This window comes from Emydura macquarii, unplaced genomic scaffold (assembly GCF_026122565.2).
Source record: "Emydura macquarii macquarii isolate MOO-44397 ecotype Brisbane River unplaced genomic scaffold, CSIRO-AGI_Emac_v2 contig_1644, whole genome shotgun sequence".
Classification (NCBI taxonomy): domain Eukaryota; kingdom Metazoa; phylum Chordata; order Testudines; family Chelidae; genus Emydura; species Emydura macquarii.
In genome coordinates this window covers 3,890,890-3,907,626 of record NW_027131781.1, presented here as the reverse complement: position 1 = coordinate 3,907,626, position 16,737 = coordinate 3,890,890, and the positions used below count along the sequence as shown (strand labels likewise).

Sequence of the window (16,737 nt, the reverse complement as noted above, 5' to 3'; positions counted from 1 at the left end):
ATCGAGGGTTAATGTCAGTACAAAAGCAAAGACAAAAAGAGAGAGAGACCAAATATTCAGGACAAAACCCTCTGCAAAGAGGAGAGCTAACCCTGTGATCTGATTTCAGAAATCCTCTCTATTTCGTGACATTATTTCCCGGTTAGCAGCACAATTTAGTCTGGATTATCTACTCACGTGGCAGTAGGAATAACATTTTTAGCATCAAGGACCAGATCAGGGACACAGTGTTCATCCTCATTACATCCATTCCAGAAAGGCACCTTGAAGGAGAATGACAGGAGAAAGCCAAATGGAGTTTTTGGTTTGCACTGAAAGGAATTTTCACGTACTGTGCATCTACAATTGCGATTTTCAGTCACCCAAACCCACAAACGAAATGCTTTAAAATAACACACACAAAAAATCCACACTGCAAATAAACAATACAAGAGAGATTCCTGATCATCTGCCCATTTAAAAGGAAAAGGTGCAAAAATACTGAGTTGTGGGATAAATTAAGTTTATGACCAAGTTTATCATTCAGATTGCTCCGGTTTTACTTTTTTAATTCCAATCTAGAGCACAAATATCTCAAATATCAGTACAAATCCTACAGCCAACTTTCAAAGGTCTCATGCCTACTCATACCTGGCACACACACTTGATTATCAGCGACCTTCTCGCGCTCTGTCTCTTTTGTTTACATGAATTAAGCTATTGCTACTATGGCTTTTAAAACCCTACAGGGACAGAGTCAGACTCTTGGTGGAAATCAGTGTAGCTTCATCATGGACTTCAACTAAACTATGTTAATTTATATCAGAGGAGGCTCTAGCCCAGCAAGTTTAAGGATAATGCTAGTGTAACATTTATACAGCACCGTTTGCTGTGAGGGATCATGAAATGCTTTACAAACTAACATTACCGTACAAACTATACACCAGAGGTCACTTTGTCTCCCACAGAGGCAGCCTTCATGGCATAGCAAGTCAACGGTTTAGCTGAGTGCAGCAATGTTACACAACAGTTTGGGACAGGAAGTGAAGAATACTGTACCGAACAGGAACTACAGGAGGATCTTGGCTAGGCAGAATGTAATCACTCCAGTTAAAATCTGGGGTTAGCACCCCGCCTCTTGCAAAGACAGTGAGGGGTTCTTCTTCAGTGAAATGCAAGGCACACGCATGGGAAACCACCTGACCCATAAGTCTTTGCTGCGTGCCAAAGAGCTCGAATTATATCTCTGTAGGGTAATATGTGAACATAAGAGCCCTAGGGATGCTCTAATCAGACTGATTCCCAGCTGGCTGTGGAACAGGAGAGCATAAAGGTGGTACAAGGTATTACATCCTTCTGAGTTGATTTTCTATTCTCTGCAGAGCTGCCCGGCCCCAGGGGGTGATTTTAACTTATGCCACTGATATAAAATCCCTTGGGGAACTGGAGAACAGAGCGCAGCGGAGACTGTCACTGCCAACCCTCCTTCTCTGCTTTATGCCAGGGGCTGGTTTCTGGCACGAGAGGTGATGGAGCTGTTCCTGCCAGCGTTCCACTAATCCCCCCGGCACGAGGGGAATTTCCCAGGGACAGTCCCTGGGGGCTTCGGTTCATTTTGCACCAGGCAGATGTAAGTGGCACAAAGTGAACTTGGCGGACCATGGAATCCAGCCCTTTGCGGTTCACCACTGACAAGGTTTTAATCGCAACGACACTGAAGTGAGGGAAAGGCTATGGCACCTTAACTGAGACCAACAAGATGGGTTCTTCTAGGTGCCGTGGTTCACAGAGAAAGAAAGAACGAATATGCATGGGGTAGGCAAGAGAACACTGAGATTTATCGGAGTGGACAACTGGCTTCTCCTTCTGACGCTGGCTGACTCTGTGCATGTCGCCACTTTGAGTCGGGGGTTGATTCGCAGCGGGAGGGGACGTCCCCCGGGCTAGCTCTCACCTAGCCAGCATGCTAAAAATAGAGCGCAGCCAGCGTGAGCAGCAGGACGGGACCGCCGTCCCAAGCGTGTACCCATCCGAGACCCTAGGCACGTCTTCAGGGCTGCTAGCTCCTCCCGCAGCCTGTGCGGCCGAGGCTATGCTCTAGTTTTCCAGCATTATCAGGAGGAGAGTTAGAGCATGTCTCCACGAGCGAGGAATCACACCCCCAGCTCAAAGTACAGACAAAGCCAATGTGCCTTGGGCCACCCACTCAGCCTCTCTCTGCCTCAGTTTCTTCATCTATAATGGTGTTAATCACTGGCATACTATGAGTCTCCGGCACCTGGAGGCCAATACTTACATTTCCACCTCCCCCCCAGGCCTCCCACGCAGGGCAGAAGAGGTCCCCGACTCCCACCAGATAGGGCCACCCCCCAGCTGCCCCAGAGAGGGGGTTCTATACCTGCGGGGGGGGGGGGGAGGGGACACACCATGTTCCTCCTATGCCCCAGGGACTTTTGGGTGCTCATGGCAGCAGCTGAGCCCGGCCAGAGCCGGGATCCCCTGCTGCCCCCTCCTCCCTCATTTACCCACCGTGCGGCGCCAGCATCTCTCCTCAGAGCCTCCTGTGGCCCCTTTCCCTGCACATCGTGGAGGGCCCGGCCAGTGCCCTCCCCCCGGGCTGGCGCCTGAGGGCCTGGTCCCTCCCTGTCAATATGCCCCTGGTGATGATAACCTTTAGCCACTGCCATGAAACACTGTGTGAACCTTGGGTGAAGTGCTGGGGACAAGGAGTGCGGACTGTTACGCTGACTGATTTTGCAGTGGGTGGCCCCATGCAGAATACTTCCTCCCAGGCGCAGTGACCATTACGTACAGAGACTTTAAGCGTAGTTGGCCAGCCATCATCCATCATAGGACCCTGGTCGGGATTCTCCAGCCCATATTCGATTGAAAATGTCACAGGCTTCACGTAGTCTGCTGTGTCCTAGAGGCAGAGGAAATAAGAACATAAGAACGGCCATAGTGAGTCAGCCCAATGGGCCATCTAGCCCAGGACCCTGTTTTCTGACACTGGCCAGTGCCAGATGTTTCAGAGGGAATGAACAAAACCGGGCCATTACTAAGTGATCCATTTCCTGTTGTTCAGTTCCAATTTCTGGCAGTCAGAGGTTTAGGGGCACCTGGAGCCTCCTTCTCTTGCATCACGCCCGCCTCGCCAGCTCCTCCTGAAACAACCTCCTCCCCCTGCCAAGAATAGCGGGGGCCCGGTGCAATGAAAACCCAAACTGAACCATGGTGGAACCAATTTTACAAAATAAATGGATCACAGTTTAACACGTTTTGCATTTGTTTTCTTTCATCTTACAACTAAAGGACATTACATAGGTGACTGAGACAACAAGCACAGCATCTACTGCTCTGAAATTGCATGCATGCCTTCTGACCCATACAAATAAAACGTGAGGTGTATTGCGTATGCGTGTGTGTGTATAGGAGTGCAAGGGGTACTTAGGAGTGCAGGACATCTGCTTTGAAACAGCTGATCATCACAAAGAGTGATTGTTTATACCATGCCAGATTTCCCAAATTGTAACAACTGCATAGAGAGAGACATACTGGCTGCCCTTGACTGGGTCTTAATGGACCAGAAACAAAAGTGCTGATGTTTAATATGGTTGTGTGTGTGTCTTTTGAACATCTAGCTCTAGAAAAAATGCCAGAGAGAAACTTATGAGCAGAAATAAATCCAAATCACTAACTCAGATTCAAACTTCAGATGCAAACATTCCCAAATTTCACAGAAGTTTGAGTCTGGGGATTTGGCTGGGCTGGCTGCAAAGTTCAGCTCTAGACCAGTAGCCAAACGTTCCCAGAGGCTGAGTGTTTGAATCCAGGCTTTTGTTCAGGACTTGTGAGTAATTTCCCATCATTTAGTTTGGTGAATTTTGTGCATCTCTTCCTTTCTGGCCAGGCTCTGCTGTGCAGAATCTTGAATTGGCTTCTACCCCAAGAACAAGGGGAGCCTACCGGTAGAAGAAAAGCACAAAGTGAAAGAGTCTGGGAAGCATTTCTTTTTACTGAGTTCAGAACCATCAGGACTGCTCCTCAAAAGCAATCGGTGCAGCCAGGTATGAATTCCATAGACTCCAGCCCTGAAATGATAAAAGGCTTTTGGAAAAAAATAACGAGGGGTTGTGCGGAGTTCAGGTCCCCTGCTGGCTCATGTAGCTGACTGAGCGGCTATAAAACTTCAGCAGCTCACTCGGAGCAGATTTCATCCTTAACCACATCAAACCCAGCAATAATAGATCCGGACTTGGAGATAAAGCTGAGCCTGGTTTCCAGCCATGTGATTCACTTGAGGCACTTCCTCTTGGCCGGTACGCCTGCTTCCCGACGTCTTTCTGTTTTGCATGAAGATCCTTGCCAAGCAGAGCTGTTTTACCTGCCCTGATCTAAGTCCCGCTGAAGTCAAAGGGAATCTCTCCACTGACTCCAATGGGAGTTGGAGGCAGAGACGACCCGTACCTGCTGTTAGTGGGGGGCAGAGTGAGGGCAGCCGGCTTCAGCAGTGTTACTGAGCATGCTCAGTCCGTGTGAGCATGCTCAGTACAAGCCAGGCAGCATGCCCCCCCCTCCTCCCACACATCACCTGTGGTTGGAGGAGTCCCCAAGTTTGGTGCCATTTATACTTACCAAGACGTGAAAGTTTAGCTTCTCACAGTGTTCTTGTCCTGCAGACATTGTGACCATCCTATGAGTGTGCCTGTCGCTATTTTCATCGAGATACGCCCGTGGCGTGTACCTTCGCTCGTCAATGGTGGCATTATATTTTAATCCTGGGAAGGGAAATGTTTGATTCAGGTTTCTTTCTACTGTTACCATTTTTATGTGGCAAAGCCACCGCTACGCACCCTCCTTTCCCATAGCACAAATCAATAGTCTCCCACCAGAGCAGGAAGAAAAATAAAATTAACATCTTTGATTTTGTCAATGCATGGAGTCAAAAGGTCACCAGCAGAGTTTATCAAAGTCCCTTTTTTAAAAATCAGATTCCCACTCAGAGGACTGAAAGCAACTTTTGATTGTTGCCACTTTGCTCTTTTAAGCAGCTGGCCAAATCACAGGTCATTTCAAACAATTAAGTCAGGTACAAACAGACAGCCCGCACCTGGTGCTGTGTCTGCATCTATGGGAGTCTGTGCATTGTCAGGGCCAGCTGGTGCCCAGAACTATTTGTTTATGTATGTTTCTGATTTACTCTATACTCTGCCCCCTTCACAAGCCTCGGCGCTCGCATACAACCGAATCACCACAAAATCTGTACAATTAACACCTCGATAGGGTCCGAAGGAAATTTGAAAGTACAAAGGCAGCCCCATCAGTCATGCGAATCCAGCCAAAGATCAGAGGATAAGATGAGATTGACACGTCAGTCAGGGCTGCCTAGCAAAGGAAGTAAATTCCAGAGGGGTGAGGCATGAAGAATCCACTGAGCCACCGGTCTCCCAGAATTAAAATCTAGGGGCTGTTAGTAGATGATGACCTCAACTGTCAGAAACAGAAGGCAGCCTAGACCCAGGCTAAAGTATGAAGGGCTTAACAAATCAAAGCTATCCCATGAATAGCACTGGAAACCACTGCAGGCTACCGGGTACATGTCTAATATGCTCCACATGACAAATGTCTATAGAAGCAGCTGTATTCTGCACCAGATGATGCTCTCAGGTGTCTAAGAGTAGCCTCCTTCAGTCATCCTATCTGTAGGCTACAAAGTTATGGATAACTGTGATGAGGTCAGACGGGAAAGGTCGTGACTTTCTGACCAAATGCAGAAAGCAAAGGAACTTGTGGACTCCAGCAATACCTGAGAATCTGGGAATCAGGGAATCGGGATTCTGGAGCCACTTTAGGCTTTTTGATTAGATAACAAATACTTTAAAAGTATTTACATTCCTGTTTCAACAATACGCCATATAAATGGGTCATCTCAGGACACTGAGCAATAATGTACAGGCTGTTTAAACGTTTGTCATATAGCTATTCACATGATGCACTGTACTGGTGCTGACAGTACCCTTTCTATTTTGCATGTCATCCCTTACATACTTAATGGGAGATCATTTTTCTTCTTAAATACTGTTGCACATACCTCCCCATACTATAACAAAACCCCAAATGGCCTGTGCTGGGACCAAATGCCATGTTAGCGCAACGCTAACAATAGATTGAAACATGTAAAGTCTAAGACATTCAGAATTCAGCTTCTTTCTTCTCTTGTTTCCTTTGTCCCTCAGCAGCACTGTACTTCCGAGATAGCCCTGTGCATTCTCCTCTTTCTTCTAAAATATTTCTGTGATATCCTGCTCTGCAAGCTCTAAAATTACAGGGTGAGTTACAAACAGAATATGAGCCTTGACCATTACAGGGTGATATCTTGGCCCAGTGAAATCAGTGGGAATTTTGCCATTGACTTCACTGGGAACATGATTTCACTCATAACATAAGCCCCGTAACAGTACTTTATTGTACATTGTTGGCGGGTTATTATAGGCCACACTGCTTTTATTTCCTCTTTGTTCTAGTTGAGTCCTGGGCATCCTGAGTGTAGACTCCAGGTCGTAGCAACGTGCAGTGTATTAAAACCAAACTGGATCAACCGGCTCATAAAAGCTCTTTGTGGTATTAGCCAAGTGTGCATGCATATGGTCCACAGATGTACTGTGTGGATGCACGACCTAAGGCAGCAAACTGTCACACAGAGACTGTACAAGAACCATGACAATTCCCCCAGCACATTTTTGGGAGGACTCCCTTTGCAGACCAGGATGTCCCAGAACAGAGCAGTAACCAGGATGAGAGACCTAACGCTACAACCTTGTTGGCTTTGCTTCTTGATCTTTACAAATGTCTTGGAGGAGAGGTAAAGTCTGAAGGAAATCATCTAAGCTCAGTAGAGGGGCTGGGTAGATGTGCTGTCCCCCGGTCGGTTGGCCGGTCTCCTTTAGGGGCGGCCGGGGTCCCATTACTAAACCCCTAGAACCTCAGCACGTTTTCCAGTCTCGGGTTATTTTCTTTAATAAAACTTGCACAACGATTAATTGTTGCTCCACCTTGCATTTTCTGCTTGATAGCGAGAGCTGACCGTGCTAATCTCCCCGAGGGCTGGAATAATTTTTATGAACACAGGGACTTACAGGGGTTTGTGTGGACTCTTGGTGAGAAGAGCCCCTTTGGTCACCTGATGTTCTGATTGCCGCTGTTTTCCGGTGGTGAAGCTTTGATTTTGCAAGTCCCTGCACAGTGCGCGCAGGAGGAACTGCAAGACTTTGCTCTCCAGTGGAAGGGCGAGCAGAGGTTACACCTAGATGCTAATAGGGTCATGTACTAGGTGCAGCCCCCTGCACTGAGCAGTGGTAGATCTAAAGGGCCCGGCGCACCCACTGCATTACTTACAAGTGTGCAGGTCAAAAAGGGGTGAGTCACGGGCACGAATGGGCATGTCAGATGAGTCTAACCACATGATGCTATTCTCAACCTCTAACAGGCTCTTAGCTCGTTTTCATCTCTGCCTCTGCTGCTGCTAATAGATGGGAACAGCTTGGCAGTGCTCTGACCAATGCAGGCCAGGTAAAGACAAATGAAAAGGTTTATTCCCCCCAAAGCACTGGCAAAATCAGAGCAGGAGCCTTCACTTACCCACACTTGCTGTCTGAAAATGCACCGAGAGAAAGGACGGGGTGAAGCAGACGAACGCAGACATGCAGGTGGCATCCTTCCCATTCCGCTTGCAGTCCTTGTTGAAGATGTTGATTTTGGACGGCTCAAACCTAATGCTAGCATTGATCTGGACGACACTGCGGGACCTAGGGTGGGCACAAGGCACACAAGTTACACTGCAGCGCTGTGGCTCGTCACTGGATGCCTAAACAGGTGTCCACACATAGGTTTTGCAGGGCCCTCTTTGGAGTAAGATGTGACACCCCACTCAACTCCTTCCACACCTCTCCATAGCCCAAACCACACCAGCTTCCTTTTGCCTACACGACATCCCCACATAGCTGCAGCATCTCCCTTTCATAGTGACCCCCTTTTTAACACAGACACTCCAAGGAGGACACTGAGGAAGAAGGCATCGGCAGGGGAATAAATTCAGGAACTTGAAGAGGATCAAGGGATGGACTAGAACCGGGATTGGAGGAAAACTGATGAAGAGAACAGCGAGGACGGAGAGCGGCACGCGGGGCTGTGTCACATGGGTCAGGGGCGCTTGCAGGACACCTGAATAAGCATGGCCCAATGTGGCGACATAGATGCCACAGACCGAAGGTCACTAGTGCCCAGTGATCTGTCTTCAGCTGGGACTCGGGAGAGGAAACAACTGCAGATGGGTAAGTGAAGAATAACACGACTGAACTGCAGCCAGATTCTCCTCTGCAATTCCAATGGAGTTGCATGCTCATAACTGAGAGGAGAATTTGGTCTTTTGCAAGTCAATAGCACTTTTCAGGACAGATCCTCAGGTGATATAAAATTGGTGTAGCTCCACTGAGCTGTGCTAATTTACACCAGCCGAGAGTCTCTCCTCCTGCCTTCAAGGTGCTTTCCAAGCATTAATTAATGCTTTGATGTATTAATTTATTAACTAAATAAAAACCAAGAGAACTTGGGGAATTAAGTTTGGTTTTTGTTTGCAACTCCTAGGGAATTAATTATGAAATTCAGTGATGTTTTGATGTCTTTTCATGCATAGCTATGTTTCCAATACCATTCTACAGTAATGGTCCAGAACCCTACTGCTTCCTCAGTATATTTAGGCTTGGAAGATTTCACCATACACAAACAAACCAACAAAAACAATCTTTCCATCAATGATAACTGAAATTTACAAATAGGCAAAGTAAGAAAAATGCTGCTTGAAAACTTATTAGAATTTGATTTAAGGCTATTTACTTTGTATATGTTGACATGTGATGCTGACAATTTGTCTTTTAATGATGATAAAGTTTTAATTTTTTAAATCTTAATTACTATTGTCATTAAATCGTTATTGTCTGACCCTCCCCTATAATTTCCCACAACTTTGAAACTTTAAATTGATAACAATAAAAAGAAACCCTTAAAAATAAATATTGATAATATCTGTCAAAAATCACCAAATAAAAATCAAATTCTCCAAGCCTAAGTATACTGGATCATTATTGTCGAATACTATAGGGTTTTTTAAGGGTATAAAGTTGGTCAGCGTTCTGGAGGCTCAATTGTTCCCCTAAATGACTACATATTACAATGAACTTTAATGAGAGACCAGTAACAAAACCAGGAGGTATAACCTACCACAAGAGCACAGCGCTCCCAAATGAACCAACTGCTAGGTCTATGAGGCCATCTTCATTTAGATCTAGTTGTCCGTGGATGCTGCATCCAAAATACATCAGGCCCGGAAGAAGGTCTGCGGCGGCTATTCTCTAAGAAGCACAAAAAGAAACCCAGTCTCGTTTCTAGCATGAGTATTCCATTACTGGTAATATTATATGCTCGCGTGCCTTGTGACAATGATGCAACTAAGTGTTTCCATCTCCGTCTGTCTAATGCCACGTTTCTTGAGATCCATTCAACATACCCAAACCAGCCTTCTTTCTCAAATCACTGTCTCTACACTGTCTCTACAGTCCTTTATAACACATCAGCAGGGGTTACTTTGTCCCACCAGCAGATATTAAGTATTCTTCACAGGTATCTCTGATGGAATGTGTTCTGAGTTCTGTGATACCATCTGAGTGGAGTCTGCTGCATGCTCTCTATCTCATTTTGCCCACTCCAAGCATGCTAATATTGAATGAGTCATTTTCCGACTTCTTGACACAGTTTCCATGTGGTTCTTGCATTCCAGTACCCTATTCTAGTTTGGGTTTTAGCTGTTAGGATCTCTTGTTTCAGCCAATGATCTTGGGTTTGGTGCACCACCTTCTGACCTCCATTCAGACTCACTAGCTGGGAATCTAGCATGAAGAGCAGAGTGTAAAGGTGAAAGTATGTTTGTGAGCATGAGCCCGTGTGTGCGTGCGCAAACATAAGTGTGAGCACATGTATGCATTTGTACATGGGAACATGCCTGAGCATGTATGTGTGTGCATGAGTGTGAGTATGTGTGCATGAACATGAGCACACGTAGCTGTGATTGCAGATAAGTTCACTTCTCAGTGCAAGAGAATGTGCCTGTGCCTATGTCAGTCAGGTCTTAGTCTCTAACACACAGATAAGATCAAAGCCCTACAAAACACGCTCCCTGCTTTATTTCTGAGCAAGCCAGCGGATCTACAGATTCAAATGGGATCTTGTGGAACAATCACAGTTACGTGTTATGTTCAGTCGAGATCCCTGAACTTTAAAGCATTCAGAGCTATGTGAGTAGAAAGTTACTCTCAAATGGTTGAAGGAAAATAAATGTACATAATTTGCTGGGAAAAAAGCACATTCGCTTCTGAGAGGTGCCATGCTCAGAACTTAGAAAATAGATTAAGCAGGTGGCTGGGCCATTTTTCCTACCTCTTGAGGATGGTTCTACTGAGGGTTTTAAGAACAGGTTGAAAGTTTCCATGAACAAGTTAAACACCTGTCAGGGATGGTCTAGGTATACTTAATCCTATCGCAGTGCAGGGGGATGGACTAGATGACCTCTTGAGGTCCCTCCCACCTTTCCCCCTTCATTTCTATGAGTCTGTTTCATTTACAAAGTCAGTCCCACTGTATGAAGCTCTAAAACTCTCTGTTCATTTTAGATACATCTTTCATATCTCGTTTGTTTCAGCATGGAAAGCTGAAGGGAATATCTTGGAACCAATTTTACAGTCACATTTTGGAACAATTAAACACTGAGTGTTACATCCTGGCCCACTGAAGTCAAAGCCAAAACTCCCTTGGACTTCAATGGGGTCAGGATTTCACCTCCAGATTTTGTCATTGGAGACACATTTTATACTGGATCCTGCTAAGCAATATTAAGAAGAACAATCTGGACAAATGACGATTCTCTGATTAATTAGTGCCTCACAGAAAGAACAGCAAGCTAACTTCCAGAAAATGCTGCATCGCTAGGCAAAAGCATTACGTATGTTAATAGAGAGAGCAGACGTTTGGAGGTGTGCTCGTTCGTGTTCTTGTATACAACAGCTTCTCTCTGAAAAGTACCTTTGCCAATGACCTCTGACGTACTTTATCTTGCCGAACAATTCAAAGGTTGTGTCTACACTATACACCAATGTCAGCATCATGTGTGGTACCCGTAGCCACACGTCACAGTGAACAGTGAGCTGAGTCCACACTGTGATGTGTAGCCTCACACGTCGGTGAAAGACTCCGGCAGTGGGGAAGCCGTGCAGAAAGACTTCAGCAGCTCTCCATTGCCAGAACCTTTCACTGTGGTGAGGAAAAGCTGTGGCAGGGGGTAGCTAGTGGGAGAAACTCCCATGCCAGAGCCTTTCCCCACTGCCGAAGTCTTTTCCTTTGGTGGGGAAAGACCCCAGGAGGAGTGAGGCAGTAGGACACTGCATTGGTAAAAATAGCAGTGCAGTCAGGTTGGTGCAGCTTGTGTGAACAGAGAGCTGTGGAGGTATGTACTTGGGTATATACCCACCCCCTTCATGCATGTCTTTGTTCTACTTGCCTAAACCATGCCTGACCAGCTACACTAATATTTATACCCGTGCTGGGGGGCTATGCACGTATGTAGGCTACATGCCACTGAAAGAAGCTTGCATTGTAGATGTGCCTTAAATGTACTGGGGAGAACTGAACCCATTTTAATGATCTCACTGATTTCTGGTAACACAGTGAGATGGCATCAGGAACAGATCTTGCCCAGGAAAGGTTGACCAAGGTCGGATGTGACGCCCCCATCTCTTGCCATGTCTCACTTTCAGAACATGAAAAATGTTAGCCCTCTCCTGTCACTAAAGTCTTCGTGGGAGACTCAAGGGTAAAATAAATGGATATGGCAAAAAATGGGAGGTAGGAGATGAATTGATATCACTCCTGGCTTGTGAACATCTGAGGCACTATTACCTCAGAAATAGTATCAAATTTCACAAACTATTCCAAGCCATATTTCCCCCCTTTTCAGGGCTTGAGTCTCATTTATACTAATACCTCTTTATCTCTGGAAGCACAAAGGGGCCCTAAAGTGGGAGTAAATCACAATTCTTCTAATGCAGTGGTGAGGAAGCCATGGGACAAGGGAAACCATACCTGCTTATACTTCTTCAGGATGTTTTCTTGGAAGCCATGGAAGATATATATCGCTCCTTGGTGGTCATCTTCCAACGGCGCACCAATGACGACATCATTGTAGGAGTCTTGATTCAGATCAGGCACAGAAGCAATGCAAGAGCCGAACCTAGAATTCTGGTAGCTCTGCAAATCTTTCAGAGACCCGTTGAAAACAAACCAGTCCTTCAAAGGAGAAGCAGAAGCAGCAATGAAGGCGGAGAAATAAAAAATCCCAAATCATGAGACAACTAATCAACCAACTCCCTAAAATCCCACAAACCAAACAAAAGCCTCCCACTTATAGCGATTGTACCCCAAAAAGGGAGGAGAGCCAGAAAATCCATGAAGTTGACTAGGGACTTTGCTACTGCTATTGACTTAATGTGGAATGATGGGCAGCAGTATGTAAATAAGCCTTAGATAGATAGAAACAATAGTTTGGTGGTGAGAGCACTAGCCCAAGACGTGGCAGATGCGTGTTCAATTTTCTGCTCTACCACAGACTTTCTATGTGACCTTGGACCAGTCACTTTGCCGCCCTGTTCTTCAGTTCCCCATCTGTTAAATAGGGAGAATAGCCGTGCACTACCTTGCAGGGGCATTGTGAGGTGAAAAGACATCAAAGATCGTGAGGTGCTCAGATAATATGGTGATGGGGGCCATGTACATACCTAAGCTAGAGAGAGAAAGAAAGAAAGAAATAGTTCCACAGAGATTGCTGGCTACTGTAACTATGTCACAACCGGCAGTGCAGGATCGATTTTGCAGATTCGATTGAGCAGCGGTAAAGACTCACTCAATCGAATCCGGAAGTCGACTCCGTAAATCCACCCCAGCAAGTAGCGTAGCGTTGTGTTGACGGGAGGGCATTTCCTGTCGGCGCAGTGCTGTGGAGACGCCGCGGTAAGTAGACGTTAGGAAGTCAACGCGAGATACTCGAGTTACTGAACGTGGCTTGCGTCTGTCCCGTCGACTGCTGCCGAAATCCGCTGCCATTGTAGATCAGGCCTAAGAAAATCACTATGGACTCCTGGCCAGAACAGGGAATCCTGGACTCTTGTTTTGGCCCAGCCAAACATTGACTCTATCATCTCTGGTAAACTACTTAAATTCTTTGTACCTCAGCCTACTGATCTGTAAAATGGGGGCAAGATCACTTACCTTCCTCACAGGGGTATTGTCAAGCTTAATTGATTAACGTTTGTCAGGTGCTTTGAGATCTTTAGATGGAAGGGGCTCTGTACATACAAACTATTATTCTGTACCTTTCTGGCTGTGTGATCTGTTCAACCTGGGGCGAACTTTGCCCCCTGCTCGGCTGTGGGAGGGAAGCAGGATTTAAGAAACATGGGCGTGTGCTAACCTAACCCACTGTGTGCAGCACGGCCCAGTATGATGGGGGCTCATTTCAGCCCTGTTTTTGGGGACAGGGTGGGGCTGGGGATTCCACAGCTGGGCAGATCATTGAATACTGCAGCCTGCGAGGCTGGGGCGTAATGTGTAAGCACAAGCTGGCTCCAGCGCTGCATGTTTTTTGCATTTCATTGCAAATTCAAAACAGGTGCTACGCACATCAAGTTTCTGAGTGAGAACGAGCCCATGTCAAGCAGACTGGTTTGCACTGTGATGACAAGCAATGTTGCCCCGTTGCCGATTTCATTCATGTTCACAAAAAATAAAAAAAATCAGAGGCACAAAAGGAAGTCAAGGAAATCGTGTGACTATTTTGGCTGAAATGTCCCCTGGACTTTCACAGAGCCTCACTCGTCAGATGAATTGTTTATTTTCTCGGCATTACTACAATTGATTAAGTTTTATGCCCCCATTGCTGTGGCTGCTAGGGACACTTTTTGCATTAAAAAAGGAAATCAACTGGCCACATTGCGCAAACCTTTATCAACCAACCCAGCCTGCTACGTCTCAACTCAGAGCCAAGGAAACATGGGCACAACAGTTGAGCCTTGACTGGTGTCTTGAAAGCCAGCAAGTTCAGGCATTTGATGGAGAGTGAGAGGGAGCTACTGGCGTTGCCAGCAACCCACCCATCATTCACGTCCAATCTCCAGTTCTCAAGAGTTAAAATCCAGGGACCAGGGCCTCTGTTTCTAGTCTTCACTCAGTCAGTACTGCACAATATGCTTTTTTGGGAGGCGAGGGCATTTGTTACAAAATCCTAACCAACTATTTACCGGCGTCTCTGTGTCACAAAGCAAAAGCACTCGGAGACCAAAAGGAGTTTTTCAAGCATTGTTTTCAAATGTACCATTCATCTTGGAAGTTACAGAACGTTGCCTCTTACACCCGGCACTTATTGCTAATCCTAGTTTGGGTTTATGGAAATAATGCAACAGTTGCTATTGTGTGTCACTGAAGAGAAATCATCAGCTTTCATGCTAAAAGGTACACATCTCATCCTTAGCAGTGCTTCCCTGTTTACTGTACCCAAGACATTACTCAATGCCAATGTGGGAGATCTAATTTTACCATTGCATTATCAATAAAAACCAGACTGAGTTTACAGCTTTTTTTCCCAGTGCTGCCAAGATTTTAAATCTTGTGAAAGCTACAAGGATGTCCAAGAAGGAGGAGGAGGAATGGCTCTTCCTTTCTATGGAGGCTATTTTTAGTCATTACCTCAGAGAGTTTGGAATCCTAGAGGGAATCATAACAGAGGTAGTGCAATCTGCAAACAATTTCGCAAACAAGGAAGACAACATAATTCTTAAATGTTATTAGGGGAGCCTGTCCCGCAATGAATCAACAAGGAACCAGCAAATGCCACCATGAAGGCTCATACTGATGGTTTTTTCCCTTTCTTGTTTAATTATATGCCTGAATAATTGGATAAAAGGTTGTGAAACACCCATTGCTATGGGCAAAGTTCTGCACACGTGCAAAAGGAGCACACGCCCTCTGAGATGCTAAGCATCCCCAGAGAGGTGTTGAGTGCCTGCAGCTGCCAACAGGGGGTCATTTGTTTTTTCATGTCAGGCACCCAGTACCAGGTGATCTGAGAGTCCTAATGGCCTGACCCAGCACCAAGCACTTCCTCATTAATGATGAGAAGGCTCAGTCCTTCCCTCTCTCCCCCATTGCAATCTTTGAGCATGCTCCGCACTTGACAGACTCAGGGTAAGACTGAACAAGCTCTGATGGAAAGTCCCATAACATTTAACAGGTTCTATAGAAACGAAATAGGATTTAAGTCTAGCAGCACGGAATCTGTACAGAATGCGATCCTTTCTCCGGCTCTTTGGAACCCTTGTTACCATCTGAACCATCCAATGGATTCCATTGCAGGCCTGCCATTTTCTGTTAAAATCTACAGCATGATTTTAAAAAAGAAAAGAAAACTTTGCATTCTTTCTTGTGTTCTATAGAGCTTTTCCACAAGGGCAGGGCAGCAACCTTTGAGAAGCACCAGGACTCTGGGAAGAGGGAAATGCTGAAAAGGCAGAAAAAAACGCCGTTCATGTTCCAGGGAACCATCCTTGAGGCACTGGGAGCAGGAGATGGTCTGTCAGAAGACCCTGTTACCCCAGGGGCCTGGTACAAAACCCATTGAAAAAATGGGACTCTTTCCCCTGACAAAAATGGGATTTTGATCAGGCCCCAGGAGCCCATCCCCAGAGCGTGAGCTTGAGGAAGGAGCCATTAGCCAGAGACACGTTCTTCCACTTGGCAAAGGTGATCCATTTTCTTGTAGTGCCTTTGTAGTAGAAAGTGAGAACGTAAGACACAAGGCCTAGTGTGACTGGCCAGGGCCTGAGCCTGAGTTAAGGTAGCAGTTAAACCCTGTTATTGTGAAGCCAAGTTATCAGAAATCAGAAATCACAGGAACTGGCAAGACCAGAGCTGGTATTGCAGAAACACACATTCCTAAGTAAATACGAGGCACTGACCACGCAAGCACATTCCAGGACATCCTGATACCAGGAATGGTACAAGCTCATGCCTCAAAAATAACAAGGACATGTTGCCTCCTCCAAGGTCAAGATAACAATAGGATAGAGATGTTTTTATAGAACCATTCTGTACAAAGCAAGGGGTGGTATCTTGCCATGTCTGAGGGTGGCAACTACACACATCATCGAGGCAAAATGAAACTTGTGTTGTATCAGTGTATAAAAGAGGGTCTCAAAGGGAACGTCTTTGTCTGGCTGAGTGAGGAACGGAAAGTCCTGCCATTTACAGGGCTGGTCCATTGCCACGGGGATACATGTATTAAGTGTACTTGTATCAAGTATAGGGAGCTTTTTACCATACCTCGTCAGCAATAAACCTGCCTTCGTTACTGAAACGGATCTCTGGCCTTATTGAGTAATCCAATTGTGGCCGGCTGTATCAGCTATCTGCGCAGAGCAGGGACAGCATACACACTGGGAGAACGCACACGCAACCAACAACTGACAACAGCCTTCACCCAGGTCTGTGAATATGTTTGGGAGGAGACTGATTGACAATGGGACAATGGGACAATGCAGCTTCATTTTAGTATGGTCCAGATTCCCTTTGTTGGCATCAGAAAACCAGGCTGGTTTATAAACAAGA

General features: G+C 46.0%; 1 protein-coding gene across 1 annotated transcript in view; it reads right to left on the bottom strand.

The window, feature by feature from the left end:
• The window catches only part of ITGA11 (integrin subunit alpha 11), a 143,887-nt gene that overhangs the window by 40,469 nt on the left and 86,681 nt on the right, over nucleotides 1-16,737 (bottom strand). The window contains exons 15-20 of the mRNA XM_067556056.1: nucleotides 12,166-12,369; nucleotides 9,256-9,386; nucleotides 7,618-7,784; nucleotides 4,615-4,757; nucleotides 2,792-2,902; nucleotides 178-263 (exon numbers count right to left, since the gene is read on the bottom strand). Of these exons, the coding sequence (XP_067412157.1) occupies nucleotides 178-263; nucleotides 2,792-2,902; nucleotides 4,615-4,757; nucleotides 7,618-7,784; nucleotides 9,256-9,386; nucleotides 12,166-12,369 (842 nt within the window). The remainder of the gene's footprint in view (nucleotides 1-177; nucleotides 264-2,791; nucleotides 2,903-4,614; nucleotides 4,758-7,617; nucleotides 7,785-9,255; nucleotides 9,387-12,165; nucleotides 12,370-16,737) is intronic.